The sequence below is a fragment of the Elgaria multicarinata genome, chromosome 7 (genome assembly GCF_023053635.1).
Source record: "Elgaria multicarinata webbii isolate HBS135686 ecotype San Diego chromosome 7, rElgMul1.1.pri, whole genome shotgun sequence".
NCBI lineage: Eukaryota > Metazoa > Chordata > Lepidosauria > Squamata > Anguidae > Elgaria > Elgaria multicarinata.
The window spans coordinates 24,343,805-24,369,716 of NC_086177.1; the positions used below are offsets into that span (position 1 = coordinate 24,343,805).

The 25,912-nt window shown below is 44.9% G+C and overlaps 1 protein-coding gene across 1 annotated transcript; it reads right to left on the reverse strand.

The window, feature by feature from the left end:
• Positions 1 to 10,639: 10,639 nt before the first annotated feature.
• Positions 10,640 to 24,815, reverse strand: LOC134401258 (maestro heat-like repeat family member 5). The gene is made up of 7 exons (XM_063130007.1): positions 24,746 to 24,815; positions 22,458 to 22,513; positions 21,103 to 21,210; positions 13,832 to 13,948; positions 12,471 to 12,563; positions 11,346 to 11,396; positions 10,640 to 10,723 (listed from the first exon to the last, which is right to left on the reverse strand). The coding sequence occupies exons 1-7, from the start codon at positions 24,765 to 24,767 to the stop codon at positions 10,640 to 10,642; spliced, it is 531 nt and encodes a 176-aa protein (XP_062986077.1). The 5' UTR covers positions 24,768 to 24,815.
• Between the last annotated feature and the right edge of the window lie 1,097 nt (positions 24,816 to 25,912).

Sequence of the window (25,912 nt, forward strand, 5' to 3'; positions counted from 1 at the left end):
TGGATTCTATGAGCGTCATCAGACAGGGGATTCTTGTATTTCCCTACCATCGCGATGGCCTCCTGCTGCTGTCCCACAATAGTAGCGATGGAACAACGAACAGAAGGAGTGGGAGGTGTGCCAGAGGCGGTCGCCGTCTAAACGATGTGTGAAAAACATGAATGGGCAGTAGCAAGTGTGCGATAAAATGTTCATCTGATGATCCCATATAATAACATGAACAAAGTACTGCCCATGGAATGAATGTTCTCAGCACCCACTAACTGAAGAGGGGGGAGCCACTTTTTGTAGGTCCTCCTCTCCTCTGTCCCTCCTCCCCCAAATCTGCTCTGAGTGTTGGGGGACCCTCCAGGACAGTGTGTGTGGCATGGGGAAAATGAGGCAGGGTGAACAATCTGTAAAAATTGTATTTTCCCTTCAATTAGCATATGCCCCATTGGATCAAAGGCCCTTCCTTAGGATCCATCCCATTGTTTTGAGGACCATGTTACTAAATGAGGGCAATCCTGATTAGAAACTAACGATTTCGAATCATTCCTATAGTTTTATTTATCTTTTGTTGCTGTTGTTCTTGTTGGTCAAGTCACTCTCTGAGCAAAAAATGGAGCTCTGAATATGAATTATGATAACATGGAACTCGGCTGAAGAAGACAGATTCTTCAGCCAAATGATAGTCAAATGCAGTATTTTAAAATATTATTGAGTTGAATGGGATAGGTAATTCCATGCTTAAATACTTTCCACTGAAACAAATGGAGCTTCAAAGTGCTTTATTTTGGCTGAAACTTTGGACCTACCTACCTGCAAGTAAGACTCACTGAATTCAATTGGACTTACTTCCAAGTAGACATAAAGCTTCATCCCACGTACCCGTTTCCCTTGAATTATCCCCATAGCCTAAAGCTGTTGTCGTTGTTGTTGTTGTTAGCTAAATCACACCCCGGGCAGCGGCACTCCTAAGATCCTTTGCATACCAGGAAAAGGGTTTAAGGGGGAGAAATGTAAAAAAAAAAAACCAAAAACAAACAAACAAACAAACAAGGGATGACCCAATTCAATTCAAATTTGGAATGTGTAAAGCCTTCGTTAATATCTATTACTGTGCCAATTTTGATGTCTTTATTTTAAAACTTAGGCAGATGTAAGCATTTGTTTAATTGGTAGTTTAAACATATCAAATCCTCCTCCTGCGCCCCCAGTGGCTGCTTGGAGAACAACCAAAGATTTGCTCTTAAAGGGGTAGTAAAATACAACGGTTCTTTTGGCTAAGAAGCACAATTAAAGCAGGATGCATGGGAGTGCTTCACAATCAAAGCAGATTATAAGCTGGAAAACTTCGGAGTCCTTTGCACGCAATTCACAGTGATTGCACAGTATAACACTGGTGTGATGAAGCTCATATATAGGATTGTACTGTTACTCTAGTTAGTGCCCTAGCTTTTTTAGTCAAATATGGCCTATAATAAGTTTTGGCAATTGCTTGGTACCTATATGGTAGGGATGGACAATTGGTAGCCCTCCAGGTATTTTAGATTATGACTCCCATCATCCCTCACTATTTACTGTTTTAGCTAGGACTGATGGAAGTTGTAGGCTAAAACATCTGGAAGGCTACAAGGAAAGAATCCAAGTTAAATTAGCAACTTAAGCCCTTTCAATTCAATGGGTCTACTCTAAGTAGTTGGATTCTAGCCCATGTTGCTCACCCTTGCTATACAGGATTTACATCACCTTGAAATATTCCATTCAAAAAGACCCACTACAGAACTTTATAATGTGTATGCATGGGCTATTTAAAACAGACACCTAAATATTGTGAAGTTCATGGAGAACTAGAATTTGAGGTCAACCAATGCCAAGTGAAAAGGGAATTACATTATTCCACCTTCCTGCAAGTCCATTTTGTTTCCTTTCCCAAATAACAAACAAACAAATTAACTAACAATTACCACTAACATAATGAAATGTAACAAATCTATAACCCTGCCCTTATCCCATCCTATATCAATCACAGAATCAAACAGAAACAACCTAACATTGGTGTGTATCCCAGTAGCCCCTTCCACCAATGGAATGGCTTCCGTCAGGAGAATGGGAGGGCCCAATTTCACTTCTCACCCTGCAGCCCCTCCAATTCTGAAGGTTGTGGGTGTGGAGCGACAATTGGAGGGGGAAGTCTCATTGTGTGAGTGGACATCAGCTTGCATAAGGAAAAAAGGCCCTCCCCCTCCCCCCTCCCCTGTCTCTGCCGCCGTTGCTGCACATTGTTTATTGTTTCCAAAATGCAGGAATCACTACTTAAAAGGTAAAAACTGTTTAAGTAGGTGGGGGAGGTAAAAACAACAACACAGAAGGCCTTCCCTAGCACACCTGTGGCGTTACACCCCACAAGTCAGTTCCCAATTGTATGTCTGCAGTTTGTAAGTCTGTGGTGAGTTTAGAATGTTGGCCTGAGTGGGCGGAGTTAGAATGTCTTGGGAGGGGGAGGAGTGATATATAAGGGAAGGACTGAGGGGATTGAGGGAGACTTTTGAGGTCCTCTCAGAGTCTTTAGTGCTCTCTGTGTTTAGAGTACTTAAGTTCTGGGAAATTTGAGGTTCAGGGTAGAGAGTGGTGTCTTTGGAGTGTGGTGTTCACGCAGTTGATGTATATTAATCAATACAGATAATAAAGAAAGCTCAAGAGTGATTGCGTGAGAGAAAGGAAAGCGTGTATGTGAATGGGTGAAAGGATTGGATGAAAGGTTTCAAAAAGGTTTTTAAATGTTTTATTTGAAACAAAGCTTGTGAACTTTTAAAAATAAATTTTAATTATTTTGTTTTTAACTACCACAAAAATCCCACGTGTCTGTTTGGCATTTATCATCTGAAGTTTACACATTTAGCACCCACCCTGACAATAATTCGCCTCAGCACATATAACTCAGAGTGTTTTATTTTATATATTGAAATCCTTCTCCATTTAACCCCTTTCTCCACATAGTTTGGAGGAAGGTGGTTTTTATCCCTTGCCTCAGGTGTATCAAGCGGTGGTGCTTGGCTTGAGCAGGGAGTAGCTGCGGCCAGGCTTGGTGTTCAGTGCCTGTGTCATGGCAACACCCTTCCCAAGCCAAGCGCCACCTCTTGAAAAGCCTTAGGAAAGGGTAAAAACAAAACAACCTCTCCCCCATATGTGAGGGAACAAGGTAAAGGGTTTTGAAACATAGGTTCTATTACTGAGGTACTGAAGGTGTATTGTTGGATGTTTTTACACTGTGTAATATAGCAGGTAATAAATCCGAGCTGACGCGTGGTTTGTGGTAACAGAACACAAAGTAAAGTTTATTGAAATTTAACAAATCTTTAGTATTTCAATTTAGATCAAACCTGCTTATTTTTATACTTAAAACAACAATCCCAAGTCCCTTATAATTCTATCTCTTCTCACTCCTGACACCAAACACTCTCACGAAGCACAAGCCAGACTAAAACCAAATCTCAAAACAACCAATTAAACTAACTCGCAATCTCCTCAGCCAAACTATTCATACTCCTCCCTCCCCCTTTCTCACCGCGTCACTAGCCACACCCACTCAGTCAAACATTCCGCACTCACTAGACATACAAAACTAGACATACCTAAGGGACGGAAAGGTGGGTATCGCCACAAACACACACCCAGCTCTGGAAGGGCAGCCCATCCGAGCCTCCTTTGGGGTGTAGTAGCAAGGTCGGGTACGCCGCTTCTGCCTCCGACCGTGCAGCGGCCTCTGCGCGCCTTGCGAGGAGGGACTGAGAAAGAGCCCTGGCTGGCTGTGGGGGGGATGGCTTCTGCCCCACAATCTCCGCTCCGTCTCCAACAGATGCAGCCCCCAACGGGGAAGGCAGCGCACCGGGGCTGCTGCTACTCTGTGGGGGCTGCCTGTCTCTGCGTCCTCCTTGCCTGCCTCCCCGGCCCACAGAGCCTTTGGCTGTCGCCTGGCTCGCTCCTCTTCTGTGTCCTCCACATCGTCTCCAAGGGTTTTGCAACAAGCAACCCACCCACCCCGCGGACAGCGGAAATGAGCTGCACCTCTCTGGGGCTTCTGCTGGCAGCTGCAGGAAAAAGCTGGCCATGTGGGGGTGCATGCAAGCCAAGCCTCCACCCCCCAAAACCTCTGACTTCAGGAATGGGGAGAGGGGGCAGTCTGTACCCCAGGCAGCTGCCTAGTTGGCCTTAATGGTAGTGCTACCTGCTCATATACTGCTAAAATATAAGCCCCCTGCTGTCAAAAGTGCTCTGAATGTACTTGAGAATGTCTTGAGAATTGTGCTCGAGAATTTCTTAACCCGGCTGGGTTGTTTGCCCCTTGTTTCTCCTTCTTTACATCCCTGCAAATGTTCTAAAATGTTACGTTCTCAAAACAAAACAAAAGTCCAATACAGCCCTTTTACATTTTCTCCCATCTTCCTTCTACATACAGATGTTATATTACACAAAGTGTGACTAGCTTGGATTTAGTCCGAAAACTTTTCAGCTGCCCTCTTAATTTCAAGCAGTATTTTTGAAGAATACACATCTCAGACTTACTATTACATATCCTTAGGCTAGTCTCACAGTACAAGCAAGCTCATCTAATATGATTATTAAATGTGGATTTTTAATTAAGAAGCATTTGCACTATAAAAGAAGCTTTCATCTTTGGATAAAGGATGTTTAAAACATTGGAATCTCTTCTATTTGCAGTTTTAGTACCCACTTTTTTCCGTTGTGACTTCATTACAGTGCATCTTGGTAACATATACATTTCAAAAGAGTTCTTAATAGAACCTCATAATTATTAGTGTTGTATAAGTAGGTGGTGCAACCTAATTAACAGGTTTTTTATATATAATTTTGTAAGCATGCACCTAGTGAAGATTTCTAACAGCCCCTAACGAAAACTTGTTTACATGGCTTGGGTTACTTCAGTTCTTAAGGGTGGGTGGGTGGTGGGGTAAAAAATCAATACAACACTCTTTGTGTCTCTTCCACAGAAGATATACACAGTGAGAGAGTGCCTCTCAGCTCCCACTGATGCTAATGGAAGTTCTCCATCTAAATCCCAGGACGTCGCTTTGAAATGCACCCTTAAAAGTACACATTTCTTCTTTCTCTCAGACAAATGGCTAGTGGATTCTTCTTTTCTTTCTTTTTTCTCCCACCACTCATTGCAGCATGCTATCTCTGGAGGGTTTCATACAATCTCTCTTTAGACACTTCTTAACATCCAGAGAGAGAGAGAGAAATCAAATCAACAGCTTTCTGCTTTAATATAGGAAGGTTCAAGTCTCTGCCAACAAATATATAAAAAGAATATATTGTGAAGAAAAAGTCAAAGAGAATGGACTTAAACAACTGTCGGGTTCAGATTGGTAACCAGATAAAGAATTGTTGGGACTTCAAATGACACTTCCCTGACACCAACAAATTCATATTTGTTGAATCTGTATGAAAAGCCCCTAGTAGTTAAAATTACACACATTTTTGAATGAGATAATTACCTGAATTACGAGATGCTGTAGTGAGAGCCATTCACCCACGATCCACACTTCCTGTTGTTGTGATCACCTACAGTGAAAATGGCCAGCATGAACACTCACACCAGGTTAAGTAGGCTGACCATATGGAAAGGAGGACAGGGCTCCTGTATCTTTAACAGTTGTATTGAAAAGGAAATTTCAGCAGGTAGCATGTGTATATATAAGGAACCTGGTGAAATTTCCTCTTCATCACAACAGTTAAAGCTGCAGGTGCCCTGCCCTCTTTTAAATCTGGTCACTCTAGTATAGCTTCTGCACTTCAACTGTTGTGATGAAGAGGGAATTTCACCAGGTTCCCCATATATACAAATGACACCTGCTGAAATTCCCTTTTCTATGCAACTGTTAAAGATACAGGAGCCCTGTCCTCCTTTTCATATGGTCACCCTACCAATGGGCCCATGGTCCAAAAAATTTGCTTATCCCTACCTTAGTGTAGGGGCTAGTGGAATTAGCCGGTCCTTCAGGAGGCCAGGTTCCAAGGCATGTAAAAGGGCTTTAAAAGGCAATGGAAGTTTCCTGTGTGAAAATCACTGTATACTATTGCTCTCTCCCTTTGTGCAAACCATTTTTGTGAGACATTTCTCTCCCCGTCAGGATCTGGCACCTTAAAATATTGCAAGCATTAGATTTTTTCATGGTTAATGACTGCAGTCAGGTATTGGAGGAGATACATCCATCAAGTACACGCTGTTTGCTTTAGTATTACTGAAGTGTGGTTCACAAGCTTACACTGTACTTCACTAACCTCAATGTTTCAGAAATGTTAGAGAAACACAGTCCTCTGGTTCTGTCTATTGGTGGAGGTGAGCTTGGTTGCAGGGGTGATGTCTGGCTGGCCAATTTCATCCGGAGTGAGGGTTCTTCTTTGTAACCATTCATCAGCGGTTATAGCAGGCGCTGTTGAACCAGCGAAATTGTATTCTTTAGGTGGAGTTTGTTCCTCTTTTTTTTGGTCTGTTGTATTTGAGAGGTTATTTTCAATTTCTTGTATCTCATTTCCCGCATGCCTCTGCCTGGTGAGAACGAAACCAGGTTTCTTGGGAAGCTGCATATTGATGAGTGTGTTTCGTAGCTGGGTTAATTTTTTTTTATAATATCATCCTGGGAGTGGCATGGGAGTGCTGCAAAAGAGCTCATCAAGCTTTTTTCTTCTATAGTGGGAAATTCATCACAGTCTTTTTCAATGGTACAGCAGTGGATTCAGCAGGTTCTTTCCAGGTTGGAATCCACACTGAGGGTTTGAAGTAGTCCCTCCCCATTTTATGATCCTATTTTGCTGGAAATGGGTGAGAGGTATATCTGTTGGAATCCTGGAATGGATCCTGTTTTGTATTTTCCACTATTTTTACTGTTACCCAGGGACCTGGCAGAAGTGGGGATTCAGCAGAACACTTAAAGGACAATGATGCAGCTGGACACTAATTGTATAATTGAATTATTGCTGGGGCTGTATTTGCGTTAATTGGTCAATTAGTGATTGCATCAGATGTACAGGATTCATTATAAAAGTAACTGTGTTTTGTAAGGTACCTTCCCTTCTCTCATGTTACCCCAACTCGATGTATGCTGTGTAATTTGAATTTCTGTGAGTATATTTGTATATAAGTGCCATTGCTAAATTATTTATCACTGTCAGTAAAGGATTACTTTTAACCATACCAAGGAAATCCTTTGTCTCATTGTGTCTAGCTGTTATAGCTGAGCCGCTGCTACTACTGCTACAAATTAGTTCGAGCCTGTGCGGCCCAGACAGGTTAATGAGTTTCAGAACTAACACTCTGAACATCCTGAACTAATAATTTTCCAACAATATCTACCAATTTTTCAAGGGACAAAATTTAGGGGTTGGGGTGAAACATGCACCCCACCACTACAGCTCCTCTCAGTGGCCTCCATTCTTTTCTCCAAAGTTCACACCTCTCCAGATAGGTCTGCTAAAGATTCATATCTGAAATGATGGAGTGTCCTTGCCAATCAGTGTAAACAATGCTGAGCTAGATGGACCAATGATCTCATTTGGTATAAGGTTACTTCCTATCTTCCTTGAGCCCCGGAGCAACATTACATGATGATGTAGTGTTGCTCTGACAGGAACTTCTGGAGCAAAAATGGCAATCCCCATCCATATGAAGTGAGTGAAGCCTGATGGAGGAACCTACCATGTTGATAAGGGTTGCTTTGTGGAGGCAATTTGCATGGGCACAAAGGACCATCAGGAAATGGTATTGGTCAGCAAGATCATACTAGCTCAAATGTTATTTCCTCCACATATACCTATGTGACATAACACAAGATCAGAGTACATCTTGAACCAACGAAGGACTACAAGGATGCTTTTGTGGAAACCCTACATAGCTTATACCACTGATATTACCCCCCAAATGTGGCATGAAACACCCCATTTCAGGATCATCCACTACTGCCACCAAAAATGTCAAGGAATAAGCCCTCCTGTAGGGATTATCCCAGTGCTACTCCCAAAAACGTATTTCTTTTATTTAGACTAATTCCGCTGCCCCCATGAAATTTCTATCCCTTTTTATGAACCTCCTTTTGATACCTAATATAACTAAGAAAAGGCATAGGACAAAACAAACCATAAGTTCATGTAGTTTAAAACAAAGATATGGTCAAACAATGATAAAGCATAATAAACAAAATAACTTTGTTAGAAAGCTTTATTGATGGTACTGTTACCACCAGAACCTGGCTATGGAAGCTTTAACTCCTTTCCCTAGCCAATGTCCCTTTGATAAAGCAATGCATGAAGAAAGGTATAGATGAATATTCATGAAGCTGCTTAAAGGTTTGAAAAAGTGGGACAACCTGCCTGAATGATGCCCAGTGGGAGAGGTAAAACAGACAGCTGAGCCCCTCTGTCATTTCAATGGTGCGATTTCAAGGAACGTGGGCTTAACCCATCCTGTAACTACTGATGGAAGTAACAAACAGGAAGAGGTCACCTTACAGGATTTCTCTAGCAAAACTCGAGCAACATGAGGTAGCCTTAACCCTGGTCTTAAACCAACACGTGTTTTGATAATGAAATAGTATCGTGTCTAAAGTTATATGGGAAGCACTGCAGAAAGTCATTTGATTTAATTCCCTCCTGCCCTCCCAAGTTAAGGGCATTTCCCCCCTTCTGCAGGGGACAAATGGTCCTGTGAAAGGGAAGGGTGTGATATTCAGCCCAGCTTAAATAAAAGCAACAGCTTCAAAGTAACTTAAGAGTTTAGGAGAACACAGAATTAAAATCAGCCGCAATAATTAAATTATTTTTTTATGTTAAATGGGAAGGATCCCTCTTCCATATGCATGTGAAGTGGGCTGCTAAGCAAATTAAAGCAACTGTAGTTGCTGTTTCAATTCATTCCTGTGCAAATATAATGTATGTATCCATTCATTCATTCTTTAGTTGTTAAGGTGGTTCAGAGCAAAAATAATAATTCCTAAAAAATATAAAACCAATAGGCATAGCAAACCAAAACAAGAAAATACCAAAACCAATATATGTAATTGTTGGGAAATCACACTCTGAACCAGAGTTGAGCAGAAGTAGCAGCGGCTCTCAGTTTAGGACACAGCAAAGACTCAACGAGGCAAAGGATTCTTTGTAAGTTAAAAGCAAATCCTTTACTGACATTTGAAATAATTTAGTTATGGCAGCATATATACAAATACTCACAGACGATCAATACACGTCAGCATACATCAAGATGGGGTAAGATGAAGAATAAGAAACATGAAAAACACAGCTACTCATATAAGCAGTCCTGTACAATGATGCAATCACTAATGGATTAATTGCAGAAAACGCTTCCATACAATAATTCAATAACTGTCCAGCTGAGACCTTGATATTTAAGGGATTCACATTCTGCTGACTCCTCATTTTCTTCAGGTCTCGAGGTAATTGTAAAAATACTGGAAAAAGAAAAACCAGATCCAATCCAGGATCCAACAGTAATAATGAAACAGAATGAAACTGAATTCAATAAAACCTTTATATTTTTCAATGTACAATATAACACATCGATACTCATGATAATAATTTTTTTTGATACATGCAGTACATTGCTTCATCACGTTGAAGAACAGGCTGTGCTTCTGCTTGCAGTCAGGTGTGTGTGTGTGAGAGAGAGAGAGGGGGGCCTTTGCTAGACCTACCGTAAAATCTGCGACGGAGGAGGGGAGAGCCCATGATGCAACTATCGCGGGCTGTTGCGCTAGTACAGATGTCACGCGTGACGAGCTCAAAAAGAGAGCCGTCACGTCCGCCATTTCTTTCTTTTCTTAAAGGGATGATGTGCACACAGGTAATTTATTTTTAGAAATTAATTTGATTTTCCCACTCCCCCCACCCTGCCCGCGATTGGGGCAGCACTCCTGGAGAGCGCTGCGCCCTGTGTGCGGCTCCCAGCCTCGCACGAGTAACCCTGTGGAGCCGGGGTCAAGCCACAGAAACAGGCCACACCTTCTGCGGTCCAGGGCTCAGCCCGGCACCATGGAAAAAGCAGTCCCAAAGTGTAGGGCTATATCCCGAGGCAAGGCAGGGTTGATTCTTGCCTGAGCCTGAGATCCCCTGTGCATCATCTGGACACACAGGGGTGATCCCGGTTATAAGCCAGGGATATAGCCTGGTCTAGCAAAGGCCTGTGGGCCCGATTTTTCCATGGTCCCAAGCTGAGTCCAGGACCGCGGAAGGTGTGGCCCGTTTCTGTGGATTTACCCCGGCCCCACGCAGTTACTCGCAGGTAGCTGGGAGCCGTGCACGGGGCGCAGCACTCCCCAGGAGTGCTCCGCCCATCGGGGGCAGGGTGGGGGGAGCAGGAAAATCAATTTAATTTTTAAAAAAACATTACCTGTGCGCACGAGCGTTCGTGTGCATCATCCCTTTAAGAAAAAAAAATGGCAGACATGACTGCTCTCTTCTTGAGCTCACCGCGCGTGATGTCTGGACTAGCACGACAGCCCGCGATAGTTGCATTGTGGGCTTTCCCCTCCTCCATCGCGGATTTAATGGTAAGTCTAGCAAAGGACAGAGAGAGAGACAGAGAGAAGCCCCAGCTGAGTTTACAGCCTAAATAATTGTGAAATCATTCCTGGCGATCTTCATCTGCCTGGTGATCTTCATTAAGGTCCTTAGAAGGGCGAACGAAGATCAAGCTACCGCATCTTTCCTGGAGAAAGAGTTATGAAGGAAAAAGCATTAGTTCTCATGTGGGTTTAACTGCACTGGCCATTAGGGCTGGATGAGAATTTAATTGGGTCTCCGTTTTACTGCAGACCTATCCAGTTGGCACATCCCTTCAGACCAAAACGCATTCCAGAATGCAGTTGTAACTGGAAATCTGCACTTTCTTGGGCAGCTGGGCTAAAGTTCCATCAATTAAAAAAAATCTGTCCCCAAATTGTGCATGGTTCAAAAGGCACGTCATGTGGGCAAATCCGCACACCGTCGCTTTATCTGATGGGGAGAGCAAATGCATACATGTGCACCTTTGGAAAATCTGCACAGAAAACAAACCGTGGATTTGTATCCTGCAGATTAGTACAGAAATGTGTCGGAATGATTTTTGGTGTGCAAATCCAAGAGCCTGTTTTGAAAAATGACTCCACAGCACTGCCCACTTATTGTACAGTTCATATCACTCCCCAGTCCTTGGCTTCCTCTTAAGAAGCCATCACTCCTAGTTACATGTAATGGTAATTCATCGTATCCCAAACTTTAAAGTATAAGGATCATTCGGTACCGTAAAAGCTGAGTCAAACAGGCAACCATCCCTTCATATTGACACTTACTGTTGATGAAATCTTTCCAAGCAGGATCAGCAGTTCCTCCTGGATGTTATACTAAGGGGGATAAACAGAGAATATCTTTTCAGTCCCTCCTGGTACTATTAAGAGACTTGTCAAAATTTTGTAATGTGAAGATGTGAAAAGCTTACGGTGCAGATATGCATGACTACTCGGAAGTAAGCCTCAGGGAACTTATTTTCACGTAAGTGTGTAGAGGTTAGGGATGATAAACACGGGTTCTTCAAGTGTGTTGAGGCTTGCCATTCCTCCCCCCAGTGCTCGTTTCACCATGTTTTCTCTCACGAATGCATATGTCTTACCTCTTTTTTTCAAACAGGAAAAGTGCACATTTCCGAACAGGAAAAATGTACACTTATTCAAGCAAGAATGCAAATGCCCCCACACCACATTAACAATGGTGTAAAAATGTGTCCTTTTTAGAAAAATGCTCATTTTAAAGTGTGCATTTTTCAAAACGGATACACCCTTCCAAATGTGATGGCAAGCTCAAGAATGCACAAGTTTGCAATCAGGGTGCTTTCCTCACATTTTCACAGCTGAAGGAAGTTCTCATACATCCCTAGTATAGGATTTCAGCCTTAACTGGTAAAAGTGACTTTTTGCTTAGACCTTCCCTAGCTAAGCAAATTGTATAGTGATGTTAATCGACAATTATGTGCAAGTATGAAGAAGCCATCAGGGATCAAATCCCACAAACAGGATATCCCTATGTTCCATCAATTCACAAATGAACTTCCCAGTGCCTGCACACTTTGAAGCTCCTTCAAGTCATCCTGCTAAACAGCCCTCCAAAGGCTGTCTGGTTTGCCTGCCTGGCTGTGACCACATCAACAAGCATCAGGCAGGCCATCATAATACATGATTAGTCATCAGGTTTGTCCTGGAAGCTCCTGATTTATGCTGGGGGTGGGTGAGCAGAACACAGATCGCCATGGAACACTGAAGTCAAAAACATCTGGAGATCTCTCTTCTGGCCACCCCTGATGTACAGAGCCCCAGTTCAGTGAGAGAGGAGAGACCATAACTTCTCACACATGCTTATTGTGCTGGCTCACAGTTCTTCCCAAATGTATTATCTTTCTGACATGATACCTGATGAGGTTCTGCTGAAAGGACCTCCTCTGAAGCGTATTTCTTCAGGACATTGAAGGCAGACTCCATATGGCGAGACGCAATAAGCCCGATGGCAGAAAGAATGCCCTAGGAAGAATCAGGGGTTATTCAGTTGATTCCTATTTCCTTGAGAGTCTGAAAATTATTTATCTGATGTATTTTCAAATTATTGTCTCCCAAAGTGGCCCACAACAATTCAAAAGAGAGACAGTTCTTGCCATTAGGTTGCAAAGTAAAGAGACAATAGAGACAAGGAGTAGAGGGAAAATGTAAAGAGGAGGGAGATTGTTTTTCAAGGCCAGAACAAAGTGGTGAGCTGCAGCAGTGGCATTTAAATGGACATTGGGCCAAGCTGGTGTTCTCTCCCTGGTGTTCTTGCTCAAATACTATTTGGTGGCTATTTGGCCAATGGATGGGACCAGAGCATTCTTTCTGTTGATACTGTAGTTGCAGAGCTGCAGGCAGTAGGAGCTGAGTGGTCTTTCTGGCAAGGAGGGAGGAGAGAATTCCCTGCAACCCCTCCTTCTCTGGCTGAAGAATGGGTCAGGTTGGTCTCCCCCTTGGCATGGTGTATTCCTGGGAAGCAGGAGAGGCAGCCTCCCAGTGTCCCTCAGTCGCCTGGCTGATTTTGGAAGCCAGGGTGTGCTTCCTTTCTGCTCTCCAACTCCAGGGCATGAAATACAGAATGAAAAGGGACACGGGGCTCCATTTATAGCTCCATTGTGAATGGGGGTCATCGATCACTGTTCAATGTGCGATATCTTCAAGACATCACACATTCATAATTCCATAGTGCAACCCACAAAGATTGAGAGAACACTCTAGAAGCCTATGAATCTCCCCTGCTATGCTTCCCCGTAAGCTCCCAAGAAATTCTCTTCTCCAAAGTACGAGGGAAGTTGGTTTCCTTTCCAAGCTCTGTTCAGCCTATGATCTGCTCAGAGACTTATTCCTTTGTAGCTCAGGTAGGGAAGTGCATTAAATACTCAGGTCTGATTAAGGGGCGGACTGCTAATGTGCACACATGGGGAAGCAAGAGGAGTATTTAATTGGCAGTGAAATAAGTTCCCTCTTATCAGGTGACTGGATGCCGAAGGGGAGGGGGATCTCACAGGATGTAAATTCCCGCTTGCTGCACAGTCACAATCTGAGAGGGTCACTGCAGCAACACTTTGAGGGCCTTTTCAAATCATACCAGGATGGAAGGCAAGAAGCTAAAAGTGCAGGATGGTTTCACATTGTAAAATATTAATACAATGCATGTATCAATGTAACACTTTAATAATAATGATTATGCTAAACAGAGCTAAAAATAAAAATCACGGTTCCAAGCCTGACAGCTGTATTCCTCTCACTTCCTTATCTGAAGGTTCGGTCAGCAATAATTGCAGGAGGTTGTCTAGAGATTCCTCGACCAGGGCATGATCTTTTGAGGCATGCAGAATGGCCCCGTAATATTGGTACAGGAAGAGCTGCAAGAAGGAGTGGCAAAGATTGCATTTATTGGGACAGCAACTGTAGATAGACTCCATTATCTCATGATTTCATCTTGCCCTAAAGAAAGCTGGATATTACTGTTATTGTACCACCATTACATCTGCATGATAGTTTACAAAGTGCAGGTTTTTGTCAATATACGATCTTTATTTTGACATAGGGGAGATAACAGAAGGAGGGGAGGGGAGGGACGGGGAGGCAGGAATGAATGAGCAAGACTTTCGTGTCATGTCAATGTCACACACTTAAACTTCGTCATGATTTCACGAGGGAACTAAACATGCTGTATTAGCACTAGTCTGTACCCCTGTTCATTTGTGAAGAGAAAAAGACAAAAAGAGAGACACCTCCCTGCCGCTCTGGACCAAACCTCATTATCAAAAATAAAATACAGAAACAGATACTGGCTCTACATCTAGAAATACATGTCCAAAGTAGGGGTGTGCACGGACCCCCCGATCTGCTTCTCTTCCAGATCCGCAACTTTTGGATCGGGTCCGCTCTGCTCCGCCTATAGTCCGCTCTGCTTCGCTGCAAAGCTCCGGATCCGGATCGGAGCTCTGCTTTTTCCACCCATAGGCTTGCATTGAAATCCAAAAAAACCTACAACTTTTTTTCTGTTAACGTTAGAAACCTCAAACTCAGCACCATGATAGCTTATCCATGTATACACATGCATGCTAAGACTCAAGTAAATCCAAGCATCCTCTGATTTTCAGGAAATTTTTGAAAATCAGACACCCCATTTTCAGAAATGGGATTTACACATGCAAGCAGGCACCCTCTCAGATGCCATCTAGATCCAAATTTATGGCAAGTTTCAAGCAAATCCCATCATCCCCTGATTTTTGGCGGGGCTTTAACCTCTAACGCATCACCCGTAACCCCAATTCACACCCCTTTCGATATCTCTGTCAATTTTAAAGTTAGAAATCTCAAATTAGGCACCATGACACCTGATGCACGTATACACATGCTTGCCAAGTCTCAAGCCAATCCAAGCCACATTTTGACAGATAATTTTTTTTGAAGTGGGCACCCTCACAGATGCCATCTAGATGCACATTCATGGCAAGTTTCAAGTAAATCCCATCATACCCTAATTTTTGGCGGGGTTTTAACCTTTTAATTCACCCCAAATCAAGTCCCATGCTAGAACTACGCCAATTTTCAGGTCAGAAATCTCAAACTGGGCACCGTAATAGCTTATCCATGTGTACACAAGCATACCAAGACTCAAGCCAATCCAAGCCTCCGCTGATTTTTGGGGAATTTTTGAAAATCGGACACCCCATTTTCAGACATGGACTGTTCTCTGACATTTTGACAGATAAAAACTTGGAAGCAGGCACCCTCACAGACACCATCTAGATACACATTCATGGCAAGTTTCAAGCAAATCCCATCATCCACTGATTTTTGGCAGGGCTTTAACCTTTTAACTCACCCCAAATCAAGTCCCATGCTAGAACTACATCAATTTTCATATTAGAAACCTCAAACTCGGCACCATGATAGCTTATGCATGTATACACATGCATGCCAAGACTCAAGCCAATCCAAGCCTCCCCTGATTTTGGGGGAAATTTTGAAAATCGGACACCCCATTTTCAGACATAGACTGTTCTCCAACATTTTGACAGATAAAAACTTGGAAACAGGCACATTCACATTCATGGCAAGTTTCAAGCAGATTCCATCATCTCCTGATTTGGAGGTGGGCTTTAACCTCCAATGCAGCACCCCTAACCCCAATTCAAACACCCCTTTCTATATCTCCATCAATTTTCATGTTAGAAACCTCAAGTTAGACACCATGACACCTCATGCACTTATACACATGCATGCCAAGATTCAAGCCAATCCAAGCCTCCCCTGATTTTGGGGGAATTTTTGAAAATCGGACACCCCAGTATCTCAGGGATTTAAAGCTGCAGACAGCTCAATGGGGCCATTTCAAAGGAAATCCCAACATGCCATGAATTGGGGAGTAGATAACCCTGAATATGAATCTTCTTCCACACTTGAAAAATTTATTTGGAACTTTAAAAAGTCTAAGTGAGCACAGGAAGGACTTATCCCCTGAGTCAAAGCAAGACACACACAAACCATCCCTGCGAGGCAGGCAGGGGAGGAGGGAGGGAAGGCAGGCAGGCAGCAGACATTTCTGGGGGCACAAGGAAGTGCGGCAAGGATGGCTTGTTACTTTCTAAGCCAGCAGTAATGCATTGCAAACCAATCCTGCGAGGTGGTCACAGAGGAGGAGGACAGGCGGGCAGAGAGCCAGGCAGAGATATGCCATAGATCTAGTATGGAGAAGTTAGTCCCGGCAGATGCCCCACCACAGCAGCACCCTGGGGTGGGTGGGGAGGCACGCAGGCAGGCAGCAGGCATTTCTAGGGACATAAGGAAATGAGGCAAGGATGGTTTGTTTCAAAGCCAGCAGTAAGTCATGCATTGCAAACCATCCCTGCGAGGCGGTCACAGAGGAGGAGGACAGGCGGGCAGAGAGCTGGGATTGGAGGATGCTTCATGAGGTCATCAGTTCTCATCAGGATTGGGAGATGAATCTGCCTGTCATCACTAAAAAAAACACCCGCCGCTTTTACCCTCTCCCGCTTTTTTTCATTTTTGTTAAAATTATAGCAAGCGATCCACAGCACGCAGAGAGCTGAGAGTATGCTCAAAATGACCCCCAGCCACGACTCTCTAAGGACAAGAACTTTCAAAAAGATAGCTTAAAAAACAACACAGTTATCCCCTTTTCTTTTCCGCAATGCAATCCTATGGGCGAAATTATCCAAAATGGCGGGCGGAGCGCTCCGCGAAAAGAGAGGCGCTTCTCCTATGGCCGCTTCTCTTCGCCATGCTTCTAAGGGTCTGCGGTCCGCTTCTACTCCGCCTCTGGGCAAGGCGGAGCAGGCCAATTCGCTTCTGATTCTCCAATTCTAATCGAAGCAGAGCACATAACTAGTAGGGGTGTGCACGGACCCCCCGATCTGCTTCTCTTCCATATATGCAACTTCCGGATTGGGTCTGCTCCGCTCCGCTCCGCCTATAGTCCGCTCTGGTTCACAGCGAAGCTCCGGATCTGGATCAGAGCTCCGCTTCCCCCCCACCCCATATGCTTGCATTGAAATCCAAAAAACCCTACAACTTTTTTTTCTTTTAAAGTTAAAAACCTCAAATTTGGCACCATGACACCTCATGGACGTTTACACACGCATGCCAAGACTCAATCCAATCCAATCCTCCCCTTATTTTGGGGGAAATTTTGAAAACCGGACACCCCATTTTCAGACATGGATTGTTCTCTGACATTTTGACCGATAAAAACTTGGAAGCAGGCACATCCGCATTCATGGCAAGTTTCAAGCAGATTCCATCATCCCCAGATTTTTGGGGGGGTTACCTCCAACACAGCACCCCTAACCCCAATTCAAACACCCCTTTCTATATCTCCGTCAATTTTCACGTTAAAAACCTCAAGTTTAGCACCATGACACCTCATGGACGTATAAACACACATGCTAAGACTCAAGCCAATCCAAGCCTCCCCTGATTTTGGGGGAATTTTTGAAAAAATAGAGTATCTCAGGGATTTAAAGCTGCAGACAGCTCAATGGGGCCATTTCAAAAGAAATCCCAACATGCCATGAGTTGGGGAGTAGATAACCCTAAATATGAATCTTCTTCCACACTTGAAAAATTGATTTGGAACTTCAAAAAGTCTAAGTGAGCACAGGAAGGACTTGTGCCCTGAGATAAAGCAAGACACACACAAACCATCCCTGCGATGCGGGCAGGGGAGGAGGACAGGTGGGCAGAGTGCCAGGCAGAGATAAGCCATAGATCTAGTATGGGGGAATCAGTCCCGGCAGAAGCCCCACCACAGCAGCACCCCGGGGGGTGGGGGGAGGCAGGCAGGCAGCAGGCATTTCTGGGGGCATCAGGAAATGAGGCAAGGATGGTTTGTTTCAAAGCCAGCAGTAAATCATGCATTGCAAACCATCCCTGCGAGGCGGTCACAGAGGAGGAGGACAGGTGGGTAGAGAGCCAGGCAGAGATACGCCATAGACCTAGTATGGGGGAGTCAGTCCCGGCAGATGCCCCACTACAGCACCACCCTGGGGGGAAGGCACACAGGAAGGCAGGCAGGTGGGCAGGCAGGCAGGCAGGCAGGCAGGCAGAGAGACGGGCATGGGCTGGTGGGCACAAAGGAGCTAATACCTTGAACAAGTAAGCCATAGATCTCTGGGGGAGTCAGTCCCAGCAGATCCAGCTACCGCAGAAGGACGGCTCCCAGGCAGGCGGGCATGGGTAGGCAGGCAGGCCGGCAGGCAGATAGGCGGGCATGGGCCGGTGGGCACAAAGGAGCTAGTACCTTGCACAATTAATCCATAGATCTCTGGGGGAATCAGTTCCTGCAGATCCAGCTACCTCACAAAGATGGCTCCCAGGCAGGCGGGCGGGCAGGCAGGCAGGCAGGCAGGCAGAGAGGCGGGCATGGGCCGGTGGGCACAAAGGAGCTAGTACTTTGCACAAGTAAGCCATAGATCTCTGTGGGAGTCAGTCCCAGCAGATCCAGCTACATCAGAAGGACGGCTCCCAGGCATGCGGGCATGGGCGGGCGGGCGGGCGGGCAGGCAGGCAGCCAGAGAGGCAGGCATGGGCCAGTGGGCACAAAGGAGCTGGTACTTATTGAAGCAGTAACTTTGAGTGTGGAAGATGATGCAGGCTTGGAGCATTAATGTTGCTTCTGCATGATCCACCTGTAAGGGCAGTAATGTGCAAAGTGGAAGTGTCGGATGACATGGAAAAACCAATCCTCAGCCAAAACATTCCAAAGGGTAACCAGTGGACTGCTGGAGTTTTCCTCCTGTTCCCGGTGGCTGGGACGGGTCTCTGCCCAACCATGGCATGCAGACACAGCCTGTGCCCAAAATACCCCTGGCATGTGCTCCTGCTGGGAGGGATACAGGTGATGAAGCCCACTGCCAAAGCACAGGTATAGGCAATGGGTTGCATGAATTGAAGTGACAAGTTGCTTCTCAAACTCATAAAACTGGTTCACGTGCAGTTCAACTTATTTTAAGGGAGGTCTCCAAAGGGCGACCCGTCGACTGCTGGAGCTTAGCTTCTTCTCACAGGGGAAGTCAATGAGTTGAAGTGACAGGTTGCTTCTCCAAATCATGAAACTGGATCACGTGCACTTCATCTACTATCAAGAGAGCCCTCCAAAGGGCAACCCGTGGACTGCTGGAGTTTACCTCCTGCACATAGCGGAAGGTGGCTTCTCAGAATCATGACACTGCTTCACCTGCACTGCATCTTCTCTTAAAAGAGCTGTCCAAAGGGAGACCCGTGGACTGCTGGAGTTTACCTCCTGCACATAGTGGAAGGTTGCTTATCAAAACAATCTTTCTGGACCACGTGCACTTCATCTAACATCAAGAGAGCACTCCAAATGGCAACCCGTGGACTGCTACAGGTAAAGTCAATGAATTGAAGTGACAAGTTGCTTCTCAAACCCATGAAACTGGTTCACATGCACTTCAACTTATTTCAAGGGAGGTCTCCAAAGGGCGACCGGTGCACTGCTGGAGCTTAGCTTCTTCTCACAGGGGAAGTCAGTGAGTTGAAGGGACAGGTTGCTTCTCAAAATCATGACACTGGTTCATATGCACTTCAGCTTATTTCGAAGGAGGTCTCCAAAGGGCGACTGGTGTTGAAGTAACAGGTTGCTTCTCCAAATCATGAAACTGGATCACGTGCACTTCATCTACTATCAAGAGAGCACTCCAAAGGGCGACCCGTGCACTGCTGGAGTTTACCTCCTGCACATAGCGGAAGGTGGCTTCTCAAAATCATGACACTGGTTCACCTGTACTGCATCTTCTCTTAAGAGAGCTGTCCAAAGGGTGACCCGTGGACTGCTGGAGTTTACCTCCCACACATAGGGGAAGTAAATGCATTGAAAAGTCAGGTTGCTTCTCAAAGCCAACACTAACTCATTGTGGTGAGTGAGGCGAGGAGTAGCCCATTTGATTTTCACAGCGAGAGAGGCAGCCTGGCTAGTGGTGGTGGTGCCAGGCATTGCCTTGCCCCCTGCTTGCACCTCACCCAAACACAGATGAGCGCGTAGTCAATCATGGAGTCTTTTGGAACTGGGTGGAAAACTATCCGGATGAGTTTATTAAGCTGTACCAGACGCCACAGAAATGAAATGAAATCGAGTGTGGTGCTTTGCCCTCACACAGTCACACACACACACACACGGTGACAAACTCTGCCTACAGCTTTTGCAGAGGCTCATGATGCCCACCAGGCATGAAGTATTCTCTTTTAGGGGAAGATTCAGCCTGGCAGTGCCTGCTGCGTCTACTGTGTTAGTAAGGAAGAGATGGCTTGAATTTGACTGAGTGAATTGTTTAAGTACTACTGCCTGCCTGCCTGTATGTAAGACAAAGAAGGCATGACCTTACTGAGAGACGAATTGAAAGATTCAAGTTGATTTTGTGAACTGAAACGCAGCCACTGAAACGCAGAGGTCATGATAATCTGAGGCATGGAGAATGGCCCCGTAATATTGGTACAGGAAGAGCTGCAAGAAGGAGTGGCAAAGATAGCATTTATTGGGACAACAACTGTAGATAGACTCCATTATCTCATGATTTCATCTTGCCCTAAAGTAAGTTGGATATTACTGTTATTGTACCACCATTATATCTGCATGATAGTTTACAAAGTGCAGGTTTTTGTCAATATACGATCTTTATTTTGACATAGGGGAGATAACAGAAGGAGGGGAGGGGAGGGACGGGGAGGCAGGAATGAATGAGCAAGACTTTCGTGTCATGTCAATGTCACACACTTAAACTTCGTCATGATTTCACGAGGGAACTAAACATGCTGTATTAGCACTAGTCTGTACCCTTGTTCATTTGTGAAGAGAAAAAGACAAAAAGAGAAACACCTCCCTGCCGCTCTGGACCAAACCTCATTATCAAAAATAAAATACAGAAACAGATACTGGCTCTGCATCTAGAAATACATGTCCAAAGTGGATTATTCCACCTTGCTTTATGGTGAGCTTGGTCACCATAAACTTTAGACAGCTTCCACTGACCTTTGGCAGGGCAGAATCCCTTGAGGTCTTCCCCTCCTCCCTGAAGACTTGGTGGAGGATTTCACATAATTCCTTCTCCTGGTGGTAGAGAAGGGATCTGGCGCCAAGCTGTTGGAAAATAAATCAAGCCTTTCACCATTCATGGATGTCTAACCCTCCCACTGTCTGAACAGACTTGATCCAGCATTCCTTTCCATTGCGCCCTGTCATCTGCTGTTCCTCTCTTTTATCTTGGATTCCAATCTCAGGTCAAGCTGCTCTGAGGATGGCCATTGAATCCCAGGGCGGATCCACACGTCGGCACCAGAGCGCGTTTATGCGACTCTAGGGCACCCCAGAAATGATAGCCTGTACTTGCCTGTAAAAAGAAACTAGGAAGAGACGGAGACGCCGCTGCCGCTGCCGACGCCCAGCTCTCCCCGGCCGGCTCCTCGACCGGGATGGAGAGCTTGGTGGAAGAAGGTTGGGTGGACAGCGGAAGAAGCTCTCTATCCCCGCCTTCTTCAAAAAGAGCTCTCCGAGCCGGCCGGGGAGAGCTGGGTGGCGGCGTCGGCCTCTTCCTAGTTTCTTTTTACAGGCAAGTACAGACTATCGTTTCTGGGGTGCCCTAGAGTCGCATAAATGCACTCTGTGGCCGACGTGCGGATCCGCCCCCTGACACTGAAATAGTCATTCCCGACTACCACCATGCCACAGTCTACTTCACAGGTTCTAGTTAGAGTAGGCCTCCAGGAGGGCATGAGGCTGACAGGTTCTGGCTATGCCACAGTCTACTGTGAACCGCCCAGAGAGCTTCGGCTACTGGGCAGTATAAAAATGTAATAAATAAAAATAAAAAAATAAAATAAAATACTTCACAGGTTCTAGTCAGAGTAGGCCTCCAGGAGGGCATGAGTTACACAGGGACACTTCTCTATCATCTCAGGTCTTTCTCAGTTACCCAGCAAGCCTAGTTCAGAGCTCCATATTCTGATCAGCAGTCCTTGGCCATGCCATGCTGGCACAAAGGGGGGAACCCCTCAGATAACAGTGCTGTGGAGATGCAGGAGTCCATCAAAGCAGAGCTGCCACTGATGAAGATGGATAGTTTTGCAAGGCAGAAGTTTCACCTGCCATGTATTTTGCCTCATAAGACAAGCAAACATTTTATCTGTCCTGGGTGTAACATCAATATGGCTTCCCAATAATGCCAATAAATGGGCTCCATCCTGGGCATAACTTCCAGAATAATTTATTAAATCCACCATCATGTAGAGAGAACCACGAAGTTCCCAATTCTATGCTTTGTTCTCTGATGTCAACGTTAAACCCAGCCGAAAGCAACCCAGATGCAAGAGGTGGAGATCCTTCCTTACCCTCTTCAGGTTCCTCCTCCATGCCCCTGCTATTGAGGAATCCTCCTCTAAAAGTTCTGTGGAAGAAGAAGAAGAAGAAGAAGAAGAAGAAGAAGAGGTACACATTACATTAACTAACTAGTGTGCTGCTCCCCTTCTATTATTTATCTATTTCAGAGTAAACACACTCCCTGCCAACTGGATTGGAACTGCAGTGTGTGGGGAGGTTTAATTCTTCTCTCCCCAACTGGGCCCTCCGATGAAATCACCCCCATGTGGCAGTTAGCAGCAGTAAAAAAAAACAACCTTCTTGACCCTCAGACAGTGAGGGCAACACAGAAGAGGCTGTTGTGGGAGATATTAATGGGCAGGCAGGTTCCTATGGGAGAAGACAGTCCTTGAAGTATCTTGGACCCAGCATGTTTAGAGCAACTGAATGGGCTTGGAAACCTAGTAGAAGCCAAAGAACATGTAAAATCAGTATTTGTATGCTCCACATGGCCAACCCCAGTACAATCAAGCAGCTACTTTTGAACCAGCTGATCGTTCCAAATACATTCTAAAGGCAGGCCCACATTGAGCGTATTACATCTATCTAATCTAGATACCCTTGGCAGGAATTTGCATGAATTAGCTTCTCTTTGCCATCTTTCTGTCATTTTCTCCCACACTGATTTCATTTTATCCAACTAAATACTTAATAAGAACTAGAAGCTTAGTTCCTTTTAAAAGTTGGGTCATGCCCCGCTCTAGGGTCTGGAAGATCCAATTGAAGATGGCAAAGGCTTCTTCTCATTACCCACTGATTCTTCCTTCTATTTGCTCGACTTCTGCAATGCGCTCTACATGGGGCTACCTCTGTGCCTAGTCCGGAAACTTCAATTAGTCCAAAATATGGCAGCCAGGCTGGTCACTGGTACACCTAGGGGTGACCACATTACACCAGTTTTAAAATCTCTTCACTGGCTGACGATTAGTTTCTGGGCAAAGTACAAAGTGTGGGTTATTCCCTTTAAAGCCCTACATGGTTTGGGTCCAGACTACCTGTGGGATCACCCTCTCCCATTCATTCCACCCCGCACACTCAGGTCCTCTGGGAAGAATCCCCTTCAGCTAGCAAAAACTAGATTAACAACTGTTACCCAGAGGACCTTTTCTTCTGCTGCTCCCAGACTGTGGAATGGCCTGCCGGAGGAGATTCGTCAACTTGACAGTCTTTTAGAATTTAAAAAAGCAATAAAGACAGATCTATTCTGGCAGGCCTATTCAGTGAAATTTTAGGATGTTTTCAGGATGTTTTAAAGATGTTTTAATCATGTAAGGTATGTTTTAATCCGTTTTAATGTGTATTTTATATCATGTTTTTATACTGTTTGTTTTATACTTTGAATTCTTTTAGTATTGGTGAACCGCCCAAGGAGCTTCGGCTATTGGGTGGTATAAAAATGCAAATAATAATAATAATAGTAGTAGTAGTAATTGCTTACCGCATCCTATTTGCCCACATATTGTGTATTACATATTCCTTCCAAACCATCTAGCCTTTCTTCCTCCCATAGTTCCCATGGTAGAAGGGTTGTTTTATTGTGTGTGTTTTAAAAAATAAAAACATTGTGAAAGGTTTGTTTGTGTCCACTGATGCTATAGCTAAGATGTTAGAAAACAAGCAGGTTATTGCACTATGAAAGTGGTATGAGCGAGGTGATGTTTGCCCTGTTCTGGACGGGGTTGCACTCCGTTCTTTGGTCAAAGCTCATTCTCCCATGCCTAAGCCTGAGGTCACACAGGAAGAAACACTGACGGATCCAAATAAACAGCATCTTACCACTTTTCTGAGGATAGCACAGGGTTAGGACAACTGCATTGGACATATCATCATTCAACTCAAATGATTGATATCATGGCACTCCTAGCCAGTGCCATACGAGTAATGTCTGAAGGGGCTGTTTGGCTATTCAAATGGTCCCAGATGAGGGGCAACCCCCTCCTTTGGTAAATAGTAACCCATGTTCTCCCCGAGGTAGAAGTAGGGTCAACTTCAAATGGGCATATACTCTCATGGTGAGTCTAGCCAGGTTCCTAGCCTGATGTTTGACACGGCTTTTTGGCTACTGCATAAATGGTGCTGGTTAGGGAGGCAGCCCTTCCCTGTCAGCGACATAATTTCCTTGCATTGGAGCATGAAATTTAAGGTCAGAATGCTCCAGACAAATCTCCTCGCTCAAGGTTGCCATAACCATGGTGCCTCGACCCCTCTAGCCAGTACTGTTCAATGGTTAGCTGAGGATCAGAATGAATGAGAGACCTACCTGCCTCTAGACACATAACCATGGTGCCTCGACCCCTCTAGCCAGTACTGTTCTTGCCTGCCATTTCGTCCTCTCTCAAGCATGGAGTTTGCCATTCTGCCTGCAAACCTCTTATGTCATGGCAAAAAGAAGAATGGGCCAGCCAACTAGCTCAAACCCTTCAAATGGATAGCTCCCGGTGATGGAGGGTCAACAGGAATTTAAGCCGTTGGTTGAGTAGGGTGGGCCTTATGCTTGAAGCTCATCTCTCAGCTCTGTAAAAACTGAAATCCGTACCTGTTCATGAGAAGAATGGCCACATGCAGAGGGCCATGGACTGAATGGGTTCCGACACTTACTACTCGTGAGGTCTCTGCTTTACTGGGTTTGAGAACCAACAGACCAGAGAAATACAGCCACCTGACATAGGGCAATTGGTATATTCGAGCTGAAATGATTCATGACACCTGGAAGAAGAACATGATGAGCTGAAAATGAAATTCACGGATTATGCTGGCCCGTCTCCTCGTCCTTCCAAGTCAGGCATACTTCCCTGCTAGTGTGGTGTGCAGTGTAGGAAATCCTCTTGCCCTCTCAATCCCCCAACTTCCCCAGGTAGGGCAGAAATAAGAGTATTAAAAGCCCTCTTTAGAAGGAGGCCATAGCCCTCCTTCTCTTCTTCCTGCCATCCTCCCTTTGGGAGGTATATTAGAAAGGGGGATTAAAGCCCCACCAGTACTTGTGCCCACCATTTCAACATTATTAAAAATGGTAGGTTAATACAAACCATTATGTCCGGTCAGCTGAATATAACTGGCATGGTTACAGCACACATTCTTCCATCTAGGAACTCAGTGTGTTTACTTCGAGTCAATAGGTGGTCCTGGTCTTAGGCAATATTATAAAAAGCCCAGGCAACTTAAACGATACTCCCCATCTCCACTTTATCCTTACATCAACCCTCTTCGGTAAGATAGGTGAAGAGCCATTGACTGGCTTAAAGCCAGGCCGTGACTACATTCATGTCTACGTGGATACAAACCGATACCTCCTAAGTCCCATTTAAATGTTCTAACCACTACACTACACTGCTTCTCCTTTATTATTGGGAGGCAGCCTAATACCTGGTCAGACCAATGGTTCACCCTACCCTTCAAGATAACCGGTTCGCGGCCTGTTACACTCTGG

Bases quoted from the DNA above. Each gene is read 5' to 3' on its own strand.
- LOC134401258 (XM_063130007.1), bottom strand. From the start codon at position 24,767: ATGGTTATGTGTCTAGAGGCAG. The intron at 22,514-24,745 runs GTAGGTCTCTCA...CTTCTTCCACAG, and splicing joins GGTTATGTGTCTAGAGGCAG to AACTTTTAGAGGAGGATTCC. The intron at 10,724-11,345 runs GTAAGTGTCAAT...CTCTTTCTCCAG, and splicing joins TTGGAAAGATTTCATCAACA to GAAAGATGCGGTAGCTTGAT.